Source organism: Mobula birostris, chromosome 4 (genome assembly GCF_030028105.1).
Source record: "Mobula birostris isolate sMobBir1 chromosome 4, sMobBir1.hap1, whole genome shotgun sequence".
NCBI classification, from domain to species: domain Eukaryota; kingdom Metazoa; phylum Chordata; class Chondrichthyes; order Myliobatiformes; family Myliobatidae; genus Mobula; species Mobula birostris.
Window position 1 is genome coordinate 26,268,190 of NC_092373.1, and position 19,659 is coordinate 26,287,848.

The window sequence follows — 19,659 nt, forward strand, 5'->3', positions numbered from 1 at the left end:
AGAGTGCTGCTGTAGAAAGTTGCTAGACTGTGGGGGCCTTGCATGCCTCAGAAAGGGTTGACGCCGCTGTGCTCTCTTGACTAATGAGGAGATGTCATGGTTTCAGGTTAAATCATCTGTTATAATTTCCAAGGAACTTTCTGCTTCTTGTAAAGTTGAAGTGGACTGGGCAGGGGTTGCCCTGTGCCTTCCTGAAGTCCACAATCGTCTCCTTTGTCTTGGCCCATCTGTGGTTGTTCTCACGCTATTTGACAAGCCTCTCTACCTCCTCTCTGTATGCTGACTCATCACTGTTGTGTCATCAGTGAACTTAATGATGTGGTTTAGGCTGGACCCGCCAGTATGGTCGTGAGTCAGCAGCGGGCTGAGCACACAGCCCTGGGGGGGAGGGGGGCCATGATGGAGCTTGAAATGTTCCTGTCAATTCACACTGCCTCGGCTCTTTCTGTCAAGAAGTCCGAGATCCAGTTACATAGAGGGGTGCTGACTCCTAATGAGGACAATTTGCCCACCACCCTCTGAGGGATGACTGGGTTAAGTGCTGAGATTAGGTTGATGAACATCAACCTGGCGTTAGGAGGCATGGTCTTCCAGGTTGGACAGGACAGAGTGGAAGGCTGACGCTATGGCATCATCAGTGCACCAGTTTGAGCAGTAGGTGAACTGGAAAGGGTCCAATGTAGCTGGAAGATGCTATTTTATACAATCCATTACCTGCCCTCAAAGCACTTCATGATTGTTGAGACCCGTGCCACAGGGCGGTGATCATTTAGGCCAGTTACTGTGACTCTCCTGGGCACCAGAATGATGGTCGCTACCTTGAAGCCTGCAGGGACACTGGACTGTTACAAAGAAATTAAAGATGTCCATTGAGACCTCTGTTAGCTGGGCTGCACAATCCCTGAGCACCCAATCAGGAATGTTGTCTGGCCCCACAGCTTTACATGGGTTTATCCCGGCTAGGATCCTCCTCACCTTCCTGTAATCAGACAGGGTGCCTATTCCTTGAGGAGAGGGGGCTTTCCTCGATGTCACCTCATTCAATGCGTCAAATCATGCATTCAGCCTATTAGGAAGGGAGGAAACACTATTGATGCGCTGGGTAGACTTGTAATGAACAGGTGAAGAGGGTGAACTTGTGGGTCTGAATAAGGTTACATCATTGAGGACTGGCAAGGGCATGAGGTACTTGTAAGCTAGGTTTAAAGTTAATGGGTCCAGGGTCTAATGAGATGTTCAATTAGATGAATATTTATAATTAAGATAGGAAATTCAGCAGCTGTAAGAACTAAAAACAAATGAGAAAATCTGCAGATGCTGGAAATCCAAGCAACACGCACAAAATGCTGGAGGAACTCAGCAGGCCTGGCAGCATCTGTGAAAAAGATTATGGTTGACGCTTCAGGCCAAGACCCTTCATCAGGACTGGAAAAAAAATGGAGGCAGATGGGGGGATGGTGGAGGGTTGAATTAAAGAGCTGGGAAGTTGACTGGTGAGAGAGCTACAGGACTGGAGAAAGGGGAATATGATAGGAGAGGACAAAAGGCTATGGAAGAAAGAAAAGGGGGGAGGAGCACCTGTGGGAGGTGATGGGCAGGTAAGGAGATAAGGTGAGAGGGGGAAGTCGGAATGGAGAATGGTGGGGTGGGGGTGTATTACTGGAAGTTCAAAAAATCGATGTTCACGCCATCAGGTTGGAGATGACTCAGATGAAATACAAGGTGTTGCTCCTCCAACGTGTGTGGCCTCATTGCAACAGTAGAGGAACCTGTAATAACTGTAAGACAGCCGTAGGAACTGGAATTTTTAGTAGAACAATAACATAGCTACAACAGTGTCTCTATCCAACAACTGATGTATGTTAATTTCCATCTTTAACAGATAATTGAGTTAAAATTCGAGAAGTTTGATGTTGAACGAGACAACTATTGCCGATACGATTATGTTTCTGTATATAATGGTGGCGAAAACAATGATGCAAAACGAATTGGCAAGTTTTGTGGAGATAGCCCTCCAGCGTAAGTGATTTTGGTGATTTTGTTTTTACAAATGTGTGTTTGTTCTTCCTCCTTGGTCTTTTGGAGTTACCACTCTTTGGGCACAGTGACAGTTCTGCTAGATCTAATATTTTTCTACAATTATGACAGAATAGGAATTTGGCTTGGTCACTGATCCAAGGAAAGGGATTGATTCGAATACCAGGATAGGTGTTTGCTCATGGTGCTTCTAACATGCTGAGGCAGTGACGTTCCAAAGAGAATCCAACTACTCTGCCAGGGTGAGAGGGCATGGACCTAAATAAACATCTTATATTGTGTAAGGCCAATTTTAACAGAGTAACCCAGGACCCGGCTAACGCTGACTGCATTTAGTTGTGGCCAGGTCTACAGATGCATAATGCAAAGCATTTATTGGAGAGACAACAAGAGTTCACAGGCAACCTGTTCCTGTGTGGATCACAGGTAACAACTTCACGGAACCCTGATTGTTGAAGGTATTGAGGGTTGCATAAAGAGAGGAAGGAAACCATATGGCAGGTATAGGGAACTAAAGATCAGGCTCATCTGGGGTGTAAGATGGTGCTTAAAAAGGAAGAGAGGAGTTATGAAATATTACTGTCAAACAGGATTAAGATGAGTCATGCCTGGAAAGAGTAGGTCTGCCCACTTAGGGATAACATGGGAATTCAATGAATAGAGCCAGAAGATAGGAGAGGTACTAAAAGAGGACATTCTCATGATAACTAAGGAAATGGGATTCTGTAGTTAGAGAATTTAGCAAGGGGGTGGGGTGGTGAAAGTCCTGTGTAAGCCTTAATAATTAAAGAAGTATCCAATGCCTTAGTAGGCTTGAAGGCGAATAAATCCCGTGGCTGTATGGTGTCCACTTATGGCAGCTGTGGGAGGCAAGGGAACAACTTGCTGGGACCATAAATGATTTTTAAATCTTTGCTGACCAGATGAGGTTTGGGTTGACTCAGCAACTGTAGCCCTCTTTATAAGGTCATAAGACAGAGGAGCAGAATTAGGCCATTTGGCCCATCGAGTCTGCTCCGACATTCTATCATGGCTGACCTATTATCCCTTATGACCCCATTCTCTTCTCCCTGTAACCTTTGACGCTTTGACTAATTAAGAACCTATCAACCTTCATTCTAAATATACCCAATGATTTGGCCTCGACAGTCGTTTGTGGCAATGAATTCCACTGATTCACTGTCCTCTGGCTGAAGAAATTCCTCCTCATCTCTGTTCCAAATGGATGCCCCTTTATCAAAAGGGTGGTGATAGAGAATTGTGTTATTGCTACAAGTGGTGTTTCTCATTGGTGATTGGTGTGGGACCTTAGCGGTTTACAATATATGTGAATGATTTGGATGTGGATGTACAGTAGGAGGTGTGATCAGGGAGTCTGCAGTTGACAGGAAGATTGGTGGAGTTGATGCTGTGGAGGGTAGTCTCGGTCTACAGGGTGATATTAATGTATTGGTGAAATAGACTGAAAAATGGGAAATGGAATTCATTCCAGATCAATGTAAGGTGATGCATTTTAAGAGCACTAATGAGACCAGGAGATATACTGTGGATGGTAGGATCTCACAAAGGAACATTGGAAAAGAGAGATCCCTGAACATCGCAGTGCAAGTAGATAATGTGGTTAGAAAGGCATGTGGGATATTTGCCTTCAGCAGTCCAGTGAATACAAAAGTATGCTCTAACTTCATAAAGCTTTGGTTTAGACTAGAACTGCATGTAGTTTTGGGTGCTAGACTACAGCAAGGATGTCATAGTGATGGAGAACTTTGCCTGGGGGGATTGAGCATTTCCGTTATGAGGAGAGACTGGAGAAGTTAAGTCTCTTCTCCCTGAAGTGGAGGACATTTAGCGGAGATGTGATTGAGATACATAAAATTATTAAGGGTATTGGTAGAGTAGACCGCAGATATCTTTTCCCCCATCAGCATAGAGGAAGCAAGATAACTGAGATGTAGGATGAGGGGGAAGAGGTTCAGAAGGGATATGGAAGGAACTTCTGTGACCCAGAGAGAGGCAAGTATTTGGAAAGCACTGCCTTAGTGAGTGGTGGAGGCAGAGTTATCAACAGCATTTAGGGAGTGTGGGAATGAGCCCTTGAATTGCTTAGGCATGGTCGACCAGTGCTGGAGATGGGATTATTGTGGATGAATGCCCACTGGTCAGGGTGGACCTAATGGGCCAAGTGGCTTATTCGCATACTGTTTATCTAAACGATTCTAAATCCTGCCTTTTTAAAGGTAATTTCAAAGATACACACTTAGTTGTACATTTCCTTCATGAATCATTAGTCATAGTCATACTTTACTGATCCCGGGGGAAAGTACTAGTGGTACATTGGGTTGAACTGATGAGATTCTGAACATCCCATTAGTCTTTCATCTAAAAATGATCTCACACAAGATGGCAACAGGTAGAAGCACCTTTCACTCCCTCCGTCATTTTTTTGAGTTGGGTGTTACCCTAGTATTTTGGAATTCTTACCAACAACCAAAATAAACAAAGTTGACTTCATCTTTGATGCCTCCATTTGGTGAGTCACATCTTGCTGGCCTTCCTCCTCAACATCTCAACATCCACTTCTCCTCATCCAAGTGATCACAAAAGACCTTAAGATTGGGAACTCAAAATTCATAGAAAGGGGAGAACTCCTCTGTTGTCATTCAGAACTAGCCACTGACAAGCATCCAGATGCTCCAGACTTTCAGTAGGATATTGTAATTGACCTTTTGTTTCCTTGGTCCTTCAAAACTTTTACCATATACCTCCAAGCTATCAATCTTTAGTCTGATATACAATCATAAAATTATACCTTGAGGCAAAGGTTATAATTAAAACCAGAGAGAAATGAACAGTTTTGAGTCGAGACAGACGTGAAGGATCTCACTGCAAAATATCAGCTGTGCATTTTCCCTCCATAGATGCTGTCTGGCCCAATGAGTTCCTCCAGCATCTTGAGTGTTGCTGTAGGTCCCAGCATCTTGTGTCTAAATGTAATTAAAACCACTATTTTGTAAAAGTATCCAACTAATTATTGTGGAAAAATGAAGAAAATCATGCCTATCTTTGGTTTATTTCTATAAATTATGCAAATATATCTTGTAATCAGATGACATAATAACATCATTACATGTTATAAATGTACCATTGCATGTTGAGGTCCTTACTGTTCCATTTAGAACTAATACACTTGTTTGAAACTCATCTTGATTTACTATAAATAGAACTTTTTCAAACTTAAGCAACATATAATGCCCACCTTAAAATACACTTCAATTATAATACAAGGACTGGAAGAGTTTAAAATGGGGAATAAACCAGGAAAAGTAACTTCTAAATCAAAAATTTTCAGGAGAGCTCTTGTCTCTTGACTTTTGCATTGCTGTAAACAGAAAATTGGATTTGGATGTTCAATTATACAACTGCAACCTCAGTAAAGTGTATTTTCTGAACATGAGATTCTGCAGATGATGGAAATCTTGAGCAACACAGCAAAAATGCTGGAGGAACTCAGCACAGTCAACGTTTCGGGCTGAAACCCTTCATCAGGACTGGAAAGAAAGAAGGGGAAGAAGTTAGAATAAGGTGAGAGGAAGGGAAGGAGTATAAGCTGGTAGGTGATAGGTGAGGGGGAAGGTGGGTGGGGAAGAGAGGATGAAGTATGAAGCTGGGAGGTGATGGGTAAAGGGCTAAAAAATGAATGTAATAGGAGAGAACAGTGGATACTGGAAGAATGGGAAGGAGAAGGGGGCCCAAAGGGGGGTGATGGGCAGGTGAAGAGAAGAGGTGAGAAGGGTAACCAGAATGACAATTAGAAAAAGAGGCGAGAGTGGAGCGGGACTAATTATGGGAAGTTAGAGAAATAGATGTTATTTTTATTCACCACTTTATTCTGGCTTCAGCCCCCTTCCATTCCAGTTCTGATGAAGAATCTCAGCCTGAAACTGTACTTCTTTGTGTTTCTTTTTTTTTTCCCAGAGTGAGCTCCAGTCAGGAGCTTCTGACTAATTTTTAGGGAGAAAAAAACGCTCCAACTTTGTAGTAGTATTAATATAAAAGGAAGATGTTGTGTAGAAATGGGAAATACACAGGAGACAGGAGTACTCTGGTGGGAAATGACAGAAAAATGGCAAGTTACATGTAAACAGGCCTCATTGACAAAGTGGGGCTGGATACCAAAGCCCGTATGTAAGCAAGTGGAAACATTTCTCAGTGTGAATAATATTCACATGCAGGCACTGGATGCTGAAATGAGAGAATACAAGCAAGCCAACTTGTGGAGATTTACTGTGATGTTCATTGTACACACGCTGACTTAGTAACTTTGCATAAAGTTGTGGAGATCTCATATGGAGATGTAGCTCAGGTGTAAGAAAAATACATCGACTTGCGCTGAAGGGGATATCGGAGAGCCATAAATAAAGCATTTGTATTCAAAAGCTGGGGAAACTGACTGTACACACTCAGTGGCCACTTTATTAGATACAGAAGGTATGCTCGTGGTCTTCAAGGTTTGACGTGTTGTGTATTCAGAGATGATGTTCTGCACACCACTGTTATAATGTGCGGTTATTCAAGTCGCTGTCACCTCCCTATCAGTTTGAACCAGTCTGATGAGGCCTCGAGGAAGGAAGTAAATTTGGCTAATTTTTCACATTGATCTGCTGACAGATATAACCATATAACAATTAGAGCACGAAAACAGGCCATCTTGGCCCTTCTAGTCCGTGCTGAACTCTTACTCTCACCAAGTTCCACTGACCTGCACTGGGCCCATAACCCTCCATTCCTTTCCTGTAACTGTGTTATTCCTGAGAGGAAGCTACGGTTTAGGCTTCTGCTTAGCAGAGCACAGCTACAGGACACCTGCACTGCACACAGGCTGGGAAATCTGTCCAAGCCTGTTTAACCTGGAGCAATTATCATGGGTCCATTCAAAAGAATGCAAGAAATTGGCTGCTGGGATAAAGGCAAGTGAAGCTCTTCATTTAATTAAGATAGCTTAAATGTTTTAAGAGTAGGTGTACATGTATGTCTGTTTATAGGCTTCTATACGGATATGCAGGTACACTTTTTAGGAACTTTCCTGTATGTTTGCAGTCTTCTGCTTTAACCCATTTACGTCACAGTTCAACATGTCATGCATTCAGAGACATTCTTGGGCACACCAGTGTAATGAGTGGTTAATTGAGTTACTGTTGCTTTCCTGTTAGTTTGAACCAGCCTGGCCATTCTCCTGACCTCTCTCATTAACAAAGCGTTTCTGCCCACAGAACTGCCACTTACTGATGTTTTTATGTCTTTCCACCACTCTCTCTAAACTCGAGACTATTGCGCATGAAAATAACATATCAGCAGTTTCTGAGATACTCAAACCACCCAGTCTGGCACCAATAATCATTCCACAGTCAGAGTCACTTAGATTACATGTCTTCCCCATTCTGATATTTGCTCTGAACAACAACTAGACCTCTTGATCATGTCTGCATGCTTTTATGCATTGAGTTGCTGGCACATGATTGGCTGATAAGACATTTGCATTGGCGAGCGGGTGTAGCTAATAGTCACTGAGTGTATATAACATTGCCTTTTTTAAACACCTATCTGACTACAAACCATTATCATATCTTATTTGGAAATGATTTGTGAAAGGTGAAAGTGCTTAAAATGCAAGAACGCAATGAGGTTTGAGTACTGGAAGGCAAGCTGGAGACATCTAGCACCTACTATCAGGAGTCTGGTATGTTTCCTCTTCATATCTGCATATTTGTGATAGAGAAGTTCATATAGCTGTTTTTGTAAACATTCCTTAGCACTATTTCACTCAATTCCCTGCTATTTTTGACCTAATTGTGCTAGGTTCACACTGGAATGTGTGATGACACTTGCTGACTGCCCCTAGCTCATTTTCAGGTGTGTTAGTATTAACACCATGATGCATTTCACAGTTTGTTCCCATGTACGTGCAATAAATAAATCTGAACCTGAAGATGAATCTATTTGCCTTATGAAATCTATTTCTTAGTTCATGTCCACCTCAATTTGTTGTGATGTTGTTTGCTTTGATGTGTGTAGGCCAGTTCTGTCTCAAGAAAATGAAATAGTGGTGCAGTTCCTATCGGATCTAAGTGTCACAGCTGATGGTTTTTTGGCTCACTACAAATTCAGATCAAAGAAGTTTGTCAGCACAGCTGCACCAGTCACAGCACCAACCGTAACAAGTAAGTTTGTCATTGAATAGAGAATATTTAGTATTGTAGAATACTAATTCATTATTGTACAGGGAACAGTTGGGATTGAACAAAGTGTTTAAGTGTGCCTGAGTATGTTTTTCACTAAGCTCTGGAACACTGCTGCTCTTTCACTAATAAATTCTTTGGTAAATCCACCCACCCCATTAAGTTTTCAGTGAGCAAAATGTTATTTGTGAGCTGCATAAGTAGCATGTTATAAGTACCTAAAGAACTCAATCTCTACTGGCCTTTACAAAGATGCATCTCTCTCTCTGTGTTTAATTAAGATGACCATATGGACATAATTTACTGCAATTCAAACCTTTTACTTTTATTAAATATGGGTTTATAGATTGGGTTTTGTTTACTTCATGTAGTTGTCAAATGATAGAGAAAAGCTTGCCCTCAATTGACAAATATTCACAAAAACTATTAAAGTACTAACGACTTATACACAGATACATCATCAACATAACAGTTTGCTGATGAGGTAATAAATATGGCATGTTTCTCTTTTGTCTAGCTCTCACTGGACAGGCCATTTATTATTTGTGCAGTGTCTGTCTCATGCAGTGCACATTAAGACAAGAATTCCAAGGATTATTGCAGCATGAATCTTGCCTTGGTATCTTGGACTTGGTCAGGCAGTCTGTGTCTATAATTGCCTGAATAACCCAGTGACTCATCAGATAAAGTGAATTATTTGACTAATATTTGTTGATTTATTTACTAATACATCATCTGCTAACAGCTGCAGTGCATTCCATGAAAATTCAGAGTTGAGTAGTATTACTTTAACACACTTTTGTACTTAAAGTGCAATATAAGATATCATAGCCGAAGCTTCTAATAACTCAGTGTATTTGACTGCTTATGTAGTTTGATCACGGACATCTACACTGACTGACTTTTTCACAGAAGTTAACATTATATACCTTGAAGTAGAACAGAAATGAATTTTTTTGAGAGCAAGCTGTTTATAGTATAACTTCTGAAAAGTAAATCTGAGATAATAGGTAAGTCACAGTTTTTTTCCCCCTTCTGAAAGTAATTATATATGGCTTTAAGTTGACTTGTTGGTATGAATACTGTAATTTCTGATAGTTAATGCCTGCCTTACTGAATTCTGGATACCCCATTTTGTTCTAAAGCCATGAAGCCAACAGTGCCTCCTTGCCAACTGAAATGCAAAAGAAGTGGAACAATGGGAAGCAATTACTGTAACAGTGACTTTGGTGAGAAACCTAGGCTTTCAATAGCTTAAGTAAATTTTTTTCTATATATCTGTGAATGAAAAAGCTGGTATTTACCATCTACAACCAGCTATATGTATTGGGGCTTCACAGAAAGCTTTTCTTGTGAAAGAGTGAATTTGTGTATTAAAAACAGGTACAGCTCCAAAGCGTAAACACAAGTCATGAAACATAGGCTGAATTGTCAGTATATTTAAAGTGTTTATTCAGTTACAGTTTTTGGCATGTTATCCCTCTGCCAAAGGCATAATGGTGCAGTTGTCACATTGTGATCACCCAGAAGCTAAAAACGCCATGCTGTAAGCTTTACGAATACAGACGTGTTCAGTTTTACCTGAATTAACTGCTCATAGCAATGCCGTAATTGTTCTGATGTACGTTGTTGGAATGTGAGTAACAATTCAAAGTACATTTATTATCAAAGAATATATGCAGTATACAACCCTGAGATTTGTCTTCCTGCAGACAGCCACAAAACAAAGAAATACCGTTCGAAGAAAAACATCAAACTCCCAACATGCAAAAAAAAGAGCAAAAAACCACCAAACTGTCACAAAGTGATTGAAAGAGTCCAGGCATATTCAGTCCAGCTCAGTTCAGCCCAACCCAGTGCTGTGTCATATATATTAGTATTATGAATGTATTATTAGCATATAATGTAATACATTAATAATACATATTCATTGCTTACCATTGCCCTTCCATTTCTGTAGGTTTATGATGTACTGAGGTGATCATTCAGCCAATTACATCTTTGCTGGTCAAACAAAATAAGTATCCTATATAAACCCAATCCCCAGTACCTAGCTCTTGTTTCATAATCTAATATCTTATGGCACTTAAAATCTATTGTAGTATAATGTGACATCTTGCACCTTCACCTTTCAAGAAGACAATTCTAGACACCACAGTAGGAAAAAAAATTAATTATGTTTTAATTCTTTTACCATTTAATTTAGCTTAGTGGTTTCTAGTTAGTGACCTCTCTGCTTTTGGAAATTGGGTCCTCAAATTCACTTTATCCAGGTCTCTCATAATTTAATTTCACCTTGGTCTAATGTTCTCTAAACAAAAAGAGCTAAGCTAATCCTCTTTTGTTCCATTTCTCCAGTTCTGGCGTGATTCTTATGAATGTCTTTAGTGATTCTTTAGTGCTTTTTGTACCTCCTGTGATGTGATGCTCAGAACTACAGCTGTGGCCTAAATAGTCAGATTCATTGAAAAATACCTTGAAATTAAAAATGCCTAATGAACTGCCAACAGAATCCAATTGCAAAAGGTCTTGTCACCAAAACACTTAACAACCATTGCATTTTGCTTACTGCAAGTTAGAGTCCAACTTGTCATTTACCCTCAGATCCCATGTGCTTTTATTTTTTATACTGTATATCTGACTGCCCTGCCAAGGATCTAGTAAAGATTAATTAAAATCCATAAAAGTTATATCAGTTCTGGTAGTCTCTTTGAATATGAAGACATAACATTCACTAACAAACCCAGGCTCTCAATCCTTGCTTTCAAAGCTCAGTTCTTCACCATGTGATTGTCTTTCATTAAGCTTAGGTTGAAACACTGGAAATTCCTTCACCTACTCTACTCTGGTTTAATATTGACATCATAGTAACAGTGTTTCAATTAACCAGCATCAACTTTCCATTTCCTGTCCAGTCTATTCTAGATTTGGTCTCTGACCCTTTAACTTCCTCTTAATATAATTGCTCTGCCCTCTCCTCTAGTGTTCCCTCAGCTGTTTCAGGGATTTACTGTTATCTTGTTGAATGGTGGAGCAGAATCAAGGAAACCACATCCCATTCCTTGTGTTCTCTTCATCGTCCAGTCCAGTTTCCAGTCCGTGTTTGCTTAGTGGCATCGCAGTTCAGTAAAATTAACCTTTGGACTGTTGAGAACTTTTCCTCTGTCTCTTTGTTAACTGATGCTGTGTGTGATCACTCACCAAGATACTGCCCTTGATCTAACTCTTCCTCCGAGACACATCCACTTTCAGAAGGTGCTTGCACCCATTCATCCTGAGTAATAATTTTGTACAGGAGTAACTCAATGATCACTCAGAAGCCACTCTCAATTGGAATGGTGAGTAAGGCAGGCCATTGTGGAGAGCATGTTAACTTCCTCATTAAGAATTTCTTATCAGTTTAAAAAATCCTGCAGCAAAAGAGACTGAAGTATTTTAACATTAGCCAATATATTTGGTGGTTCTTGAATTGTCAAGCTGTGGTTCCCGCCCATACAATAATACCCTGGTGGGTGCTACAGTTTTCCCAAGTGTCTCTGGAAATCTATATAGTTGGGGAGGGAAGAAAACTGATTGAAGGTTCCTTACTTTGTGATCTTGTGCAAATAGATGTTTATTACAAAAACATGTGGATAGTGAGTAATGTTGTAAGAGGATTCAGCAGGTTATAGACCAGTTGGGAATAATGGCAAGTGGAGTTTAACAAGTGTCAGGTCTTTCACTTTGGAAAGTCAAATGTAAGAGTAAATAGAAGAAGGAGCAAGTAAATGGGGAAAGTCTAAGTCTTGAACTTCAAAGTGTGTTGGTCAGTGATTTCTTAAAATGCTCAACTTTGGGCTCTTCATCGAGCAACTGGGCACCAGCTTTCAGCAATTTCCCAGCAGTTACAATGGCAAACTAACTATGAGTTCCATTTAAGTGAGGGACCCTTACAAGAACTGATATACAGAAGGATCTTCAGGTGCAAGTCCATTGCTCCCTGAAAGTGACAACACAAGTAAATAAGGTAGTAAGGAAAGGGATATGGTATCCTTGCCTTCATTGGTCAGGATATTGAGTATAAAAATTGGCAAGTCATGTTCCATTTGATGTTTATTTATATTTGTAGTGTATGCAGTTCTCGGTGGGGAGGACCTGTTACAAGTGTATATGATATTCTGAGAAGCATAGATAGGGGGTAAATAGAGTGTTGTTCCCAGGGTGGAATGCTAAATACTAGAGAGCATTGACTTAAGGTGATAGGGAAAGCTTAAAGGAGATGTGTGAGACAAGTTTTTTTTCTTTTTACAGAGTGTAAAAAATGCCACAAGGGGAAGTGGCGGAACCAGAATTAACAACAACGTTTAAGAGGTGTTAGACAGACGGAGAATGTAAGGATGTAGACCATTGCTTGTTAGTTTGGACTGACAGCATGGTCAGTACAGACATTATGGGCCGAAAAGTCTGTTCCTCTTCTATGTTCTCTACTCAACTAGTTAAAAGACATAATTTATTTGAAGCTTGCTGATGTCACAGCTCTCCTCCCTCAGTTAAATGGAATTCGTAGGTGGTTTGCCATTGTAACTGCTGGGAAATTGCTGGAAGCTGGTTCCCAGTTGCTCGATGAAGAGCCCAACGTTGAGCATTTTAAGAAATCACTGACCAACACACTTTGAAGAAGTTCAAGACTTGGACCTTCCCGATTTACATGGTTGGGAAGTCCCTGATATTAGCAGTTACTGAGGGAAATGCACTCGTATCATGTCAGTGCACTCTCAACACTTGCATACAACTGCTCAAGCAATCTTGATGTACCTTATTTATTTTACAATTGAATTGTTTATTTTAGCCATAGCCTGAAAGAAAACATGAACTTCAAATAAAAGTAATATGGAACTGACATCTTTGTATTGTTTTATCATGAGGTGATTGAAAAGCTTTTTTTAATATTGAATTCTTGTTTTCTACAGTTTTAACTGGGACAGTTATAACTGCTGTAACACGCAATGGTAGCATCCATGCAACGATCTCTATTATAAATATTTATAAAGAAGGGACTCTGGCAATTCAACAGGCAGGGAAGAACATGAGTGTCAAAATAATTGCAGTGTGTAAAAAGTGTCCAATTATTAAACGAGGTAAGCTTGCTATTTTGATGGCTATTTTATCAATATGTAGTCTATGTTTGCTGTATGTTTAAAATTTAGTTGTTTGATGTAACAGGAATAGATTGGCTAGGAGCAGTGCCTAGCACCTGTCTGTTAATATATCCATTGGTAGTTAAAGTACTGTGAGGAGGCATATGCATTGGGGAGTAGTTTTGGCTTTGAAAACCTTTTATCTGGGGCCGGCTGGTGGCGCAACGACATCGGCGCCGGACCTGGGAACGGAGGTTCCCAGGTTCGAAACCAGTCGGATCCACTCCCGAGTACGCTTTCCATCCATGCCGGGTTGAGTGTCGGAATCGCAACTCGACCTCATAAAATAAAGGGAAAGTACTTCAAAAATGTCTGTGTGAGGAGTGGCACGCCACACAGTCTCTCTCTCTCTCTCTCTCTCGCTCCGCGCCTTGTAGAAGCCATGAAAAAGACATCATCACGGATGCACGCATGGACACGCAGGCACACACGCACAGACTTGCACGCATGGAGGCACACACCAAAAAAAAAAGAAAAAATCTTATCTGTAGGAAGAATGAAAAATTTAAGGAATTAAGAAAATCTTCCTTCCTTGGGATAAAAATTCTCAATGATCATCACCAGGTTTGACCATTACCAGTTTTAGTGATTTCAGATAGTACTTTGCCTTAATAACTTTTTTTCAAGTCAGACATAACAATAGAATTTGGCATCAATCGCTATGATCATAGGGAGAGGCCATTAAATTGTTGCATTGTGGCACAGCGTTTTCAAAGTTAACCTTATTGAACTGGTCTCCTATAGCAAGTGAAATGGGTAGGGTGATGATCCAGCACACGTAATAGAGTAAAGTACAAATAGGCTGAGAAAGCAAAGCCATGTGGGAGGCCACAGCAGGGAGAGGCTGCGAGAGATTGAGAATGGATTTGAAAAGTGGACCTGGTAGTTGGAGCTTAAGTGGGCCAGAAAGGATGATGTTCGAGTGGACCAGAGAGGACAAAGGCCCAGCAGACCACGTAAGGTGAAGCAGGAGCCGGTATGGACAGAGCAAAGGTTTACCTAACCTAGAGAATGTGCAATGGTAATCAGAGGTAGGGAAACCAGGGGGTTGATGAAATGTGAAGAGGAGCAAGGCAGTGAGCCAGCGCACCAGGTTGGGTGAAATATGAACAGGCCGAGATGGCAGAGCATAGCAGGAGCAAACTTGTAAGGTACAGAGGTAGCAGGTGACTGGATGATCCAGAGTGGATTTGACCAACGGGACGCACGCCTGGCAAGGTGAAGCTCAAGCAAGCTTGAAGAGTACATGGTAGGTAGGACTCAAGTGGACCGATAAGGTACACATAGGGTGGTCTCAAATTTATTGGAAAAGGACAACAAAATGCGAAGAGGATGCAGATACTGCAGGGTGGATGCTGGCAGATGAATGGTCTCGGCCCGAAACGTCAACTGTTAACCCATTTCCATGGATGCTGCCTGGCCTGTTGAGTTCCTCCAGCATTTTGTGAGAGTTGCTTGGATTTCTAGCATCTGCAGATTTTCTCGTGTTGGCTATTTAAACCGGAAGGGTTTAACAACACAAAAGTGAAAAGCAATGCTTTTTCACTTTTTGTGTAAGCAGTAATCCTTTTCTTAAAAAAAAATCTAGTAAACTTTCCCCTCTGCTTTCAGTAGGAAAGATGCTTGTAATCAATTTTTTTGAAGTACTCTCACTATTTGAAATTTGTAATAAGATCAGAAACACTTAATGTCCTGGCTCAGCTGGGGAGAAGGGATTATGCTCCTTTTCTGTTAGCTTTTTACCAGACACCAGCATCTCCATCCTGTGCTCTCTTTGGCTTTAATGAGTACTGTCACTTCTACATTTAAAGACTAAACTTTATGTAGAAATTTAAATCTTTATAATGTTAAACGGACATGGAATGGCCTACCAGCCTAACACCATTCACTTTCCATCTTTAAAGGTTTAAAAAAGATTTTAATGTAACCTTTTTGTATTTGCAATGACTATCTTAAGTTTTAACAATAGTTGCACGTTCCTAATGCTTCAGTTTTGTTTCATTTTAATTTATCCGCACATTTCTTTGCTTTGATGTACCCTTCTTAGCTATATACCTTCTATTCCAAGAGTTGCTACTGCTAATCTATAAACTAGTCTGATAACTTCAGTTAATTTGTATCAGATCACCATTTATTTCAATAATTTGCCCTTTTCCCCAAAATCCAGAACTAATTTCCTTGGAAATTCATCATCCTTTTCTACTTCCACACTAAATATACGAATTGTTCAGCTACTTTTCCTGACTGCAATCCAAGTGTTTCTGGTAAGACAAGATACAGTATATACAGCAATGAGGACATGATGTTTCTAATGGTGAGAGACATCTTACTTCCAACCACATGCCCTTTCTTCCTTTTGGATAGTTTCATTCCAATTTGTCAGAATACAGCTTAAGACTTAACTCGTGTGTGCTGTTGAGATTTCCTTAATATTTATCTAACCTTAAAGCTGTAAGCAGAGGCCTGTATTCACAAATACCATCTCTGCTAGTTCATTCTCATTTCTGTCCCATTGATCTTCACCTTCAATATTCACATGCTTGCCTTCATAGGTCAAGACAATGAATTTAAGAAGTCATGATGCAGGAGTATAAAACTTCAGTTTGGCTTTATTTGGAGTACTGTGTGTAGTTATGTCCACCCCCTTACAGAAAAGATATGGAAGCTTTGTAGAGAGTACAGAAGTTGTTAGAATGGCACCGTTAGCTATAGGATTAGTTGGACATGATGATAGAGTGTGGCAACTCATTGCAAGCTGCTCCCTGCAGACTTACTCATTACTTCTATCACAACAGTTCCACTCCTTTTATATCTAAATTTACTCACTTTATCTTGCATTGTTGTTTTACCTTGTTCTGCATCAATGCACTGAGTAGATTTGATACGAACAGTATGCAAGACAAACATTTCACTGTATCTTGGTACATGACAATAATAAACCAACAGCAATTTTCTTTGAGGTATTGGAGGCTGAGGGACAACCTGATAAAACTTTATAACATTATGGGAGGTGTACAGCATATGAGATACAGAAGTTAAGTCGTTTTGAGTGAGATTTAAGAAGCATGTAGTCAAACACATGAACGTGCAAGGAATGGAGTATAGTGTTCAATTTTGGTTGCCCTGCTATAGGAAATGTTATTAAACTGGAAACAGTCCAAGAAAGATTTACAAGAACTTGAGGGATTGAGTTATAGGAAGAGGATAGCTAGGATAGGACTTTATTCCTTTGAGTGTAGCAGGCTGATATGCTCTTGTACAGGTGTATAAAATAATAAGGGGCATAGTTAGGGTAATTGTACCTTTACCCCAGAGAAAGCATATTAAGAACTAGAGAACATATGTTTAAATTGAGAGGGGAAAAGATTTTAAGAGGAACTTGAGGGGGAACATTTTTTTTTTTAAAGAAAGAGGTATCTGTGTGGAATTAACTGCCAGAAATGGCTGAGACAGGTACAACACCTTTTAAAAGACAGGTACATAGACTGGTAAGGTTTATAGGGTTATGGGCTAAACACTGGCAACGGAGACTAGCTTCGATGGGCATCCAGGTTGGCATAGACCAGTTATACAATGACTCAAACTATTACATAATAGGTAAAGTTCTGTCTTTTGAGGAATCTTTCTTTATTTTTGCAGGACTGAACTACATTTTCATGGGCCAAGTGGATGAAACAGGAAGAGGCAGAGTACTTCCCAACAGCTTTGTTGTGCCCTATAAATCAAAGAACCAAAGGTTTCTGAACAACTTGAAAAACAGACGATGCTAAACACACATAGCAGTGACTTTACTTTCTATTTATGATGCAAGAAATCTTTCACTGGTTTTAATTTGGTTTGTTACGAGGTCCTCTTGCTAACTGGTAGGAGATGTTATATTGGCAAATAGAAGCATTCAAGTAAGTTTGATGGAATATATTTAAAGTGCTCCCAATCTGAATGCTTGCTATGGGTATTTTAATCCTCGAACTAGCAGGGGAAAGTCTGGACAGAAAGATTAGCCCCATATTCACTCTGGCTTTGGAACTGTCTATTCATAACAGCAATGACAGAGAATGAACCTATGTATATCTTATATTCTTTCATATCATAATAAATGGTCTTAAGTGCAATAACAATGTACAGCAAATGATGTATTGAAATGTTTTAATCATTTTTATTTCTTCAACTGTCATTATTTACATAATGTATCTGCTGCTTAATAAAAAATGGTATATTTAGAACTATTGAATGTCCTAAAGTCATCATTTCAAGACTGCCAGAATCAACACTCCACTGTGCAAAGAGAAAAGCTCTTACACTCTTTTCCTAATTTTTTCATGCTGAGTTGATGATAGAAAGTTGAGGAACATTAGGCAGCTTCAGCACTTATGCCAGGGTATTATCTTGTAAAAACAGGGCTCATCTTTCTTCATTTGGTAATTTGCCAAGATCTCTGGCAGTTAGAAACAGGCCCGTGAAATGGCCGCACATACATCACATCAGATTTAATGCAGCAAAACCTGAAGTGATAGGAATAATAGAGAAGCAACCTAAATGAAGTTCTGAAGAGAACACAGCCAGGCCTGACTTGGAGGCTAAACTAAGAAGGCTGCGGGATTACCACAGCAAACCCTGTTAAGATAGTGGTGCAAGCTGAGCTGGAATGCTGTGTTCAGCTCAGCACACTGTACTCAAGAATCATGCTCAGGCCTTTGACAGTGTGACTTTCATCAGAACGGTATGAAGAAGCTTAAGTTACATAGAGAAGCTGCACCCATCTTTGTTCAAATAGAAAGTGCAAAAAATAGAGAGCAAAAGACATTTGCGTTCAGACGACAGAGTTAAAATGATCGGTAAAGGAACACCAGGCACATTACAGAATTTTAATGCAGACTTATTATGCGATGAATCAATTGCTTGTAAATTTGTTTGGTGCATCCAGGAGAGTTTCTTAAATTAATATGTAAATAGTACAAGGGGAAGGGGCCTGGTGTTGGGTAATGAACCTGGCAAGAGACAGCTCTTTGGGAGTACAGTGATCAGAATTTAAGATGGTTATAGGTAAAGCTAAGTGTAGACCTTGCGAGAAAGTATTAAATGGGAGCAGGCTAAAGCAGGAACTATGGGGAGTTAATCGGAAGCAGTTTTTGGGCAAGTTCACACCTGCCATGTGGAGGTGTTTAAAGACAAACTGCATAGAGGAGACAGGTGGAAACGAGGCAGGTTTGGGGGATGAGCGTGTTGGAGTGCAGAGGGAGACTGAGTTCATATTGCTGCTGGAGATGGAGTGAGTGATTTAGGAAGGAGTCAATGCAGACGAGTTTTGATATCCATCCACCAAATCTAGCACCGAGCCAATTTGGTGAGATCAAGAACAGCTTTGGGCTGTAGGCTCTAGCGTATCGGGGTGCCAAGACCCAGGCACTACTCTGTACTTAGATAATTTAAACATCAGCCCAAACAGACTGGAAGCTCAACTGTCGGGAACGGAGATGAGGGGCAAGCTGAATTTGCTCACTTTCCTGCAAATGTTCATTCCCTTATCCATGGTGCCAAGGTTGTGAACTAATCTAGCTTCTGTGCGTTTCTGCCCCGTTGGTGTGATGACCGGGGCCCAAAGCTTGGGTCTACTCTTGCTCTGGGAGCAGATTTGGGACTCAGTCTAGTTCAGGATGCAGTTGGCTTGCTTCTATTGCTTGCAAGATGTGGGTGTGTTTTTTTCTCTTTCTCTGCGCAGTGGTTTTTGATCTTTTCCTTTAATTGGTTTCTTGGGCTTCTTGCTTTGTGACTGCCTGTAAGCAGACAAATTTCATGGTATACACTCTATACATTCTTTGATAACAAGTGTGCTTTGAATCTTGAATCTACTGGGCATTTACAAATCAGTGGCCACTTTATGAGGTTTAGCTTGTTAATACAAATGTCTAATCAGCCAACCATATGGCAGCAACTCATTGATATATTACAAAAAAACAGGCCAACATGTTCAAGAGGATCAGACCAAACATTGGAATGGTGAAGAAATGTTATCCAAGTGACATTAACCGTCAAATGATTGTTGGTGCCAGTCGGGATTGTTTGATTATATTAGAAACTGCTGATTTTCACACACATAAGTCTATAAAGTTTGCAAAGAATAGTGCAAAGAGATCCAGTGAACAGTAGTTCTGTGAGCAAAAATGCCTTGTTAATGAAGGAAAGGAAAGGTACATTGCATCTGGAGTTTC

General features: G+C 40.3%; 1 protein-coding gene across 1 annotated transcript in view; it reads left to right on the top strand.

Moving 5' to 3' along the window:
• pcolce2b (procollagen C-endopeptidase enhancer 2b) overlaps positions 1–17,656 on the top strand; it is a 45,631-nt gene extending 27,975 nt beyond the window's left edge. The window contains exons 5-9 of the mRNA XM_072254506.1: positions 1,883–2,019; positions 8,110–8,255; positions 9,419–9,502; positions 13,223–13,390; positions 17,090–17,656. Coding sequence (XP_072110607.1) covers positions 1,883–2,019; positions 8,110–8,255; positions 9,419–9,502; positions 13,223–13,390; positions 17,090–17,220 — 666 coding nt within the window. The 3' untranslated portion in view covers positions 17,221–17,656. The remainder of the gene's footprint in view (positions 1–1,882; positions 2,020–8,109; positions 8,256–9,418; positions 9,503–13,222; positions 13,391–17,089) is intronic.
• Positions 17,657–19,659: the final 2,003 nt, after the last annotated feature.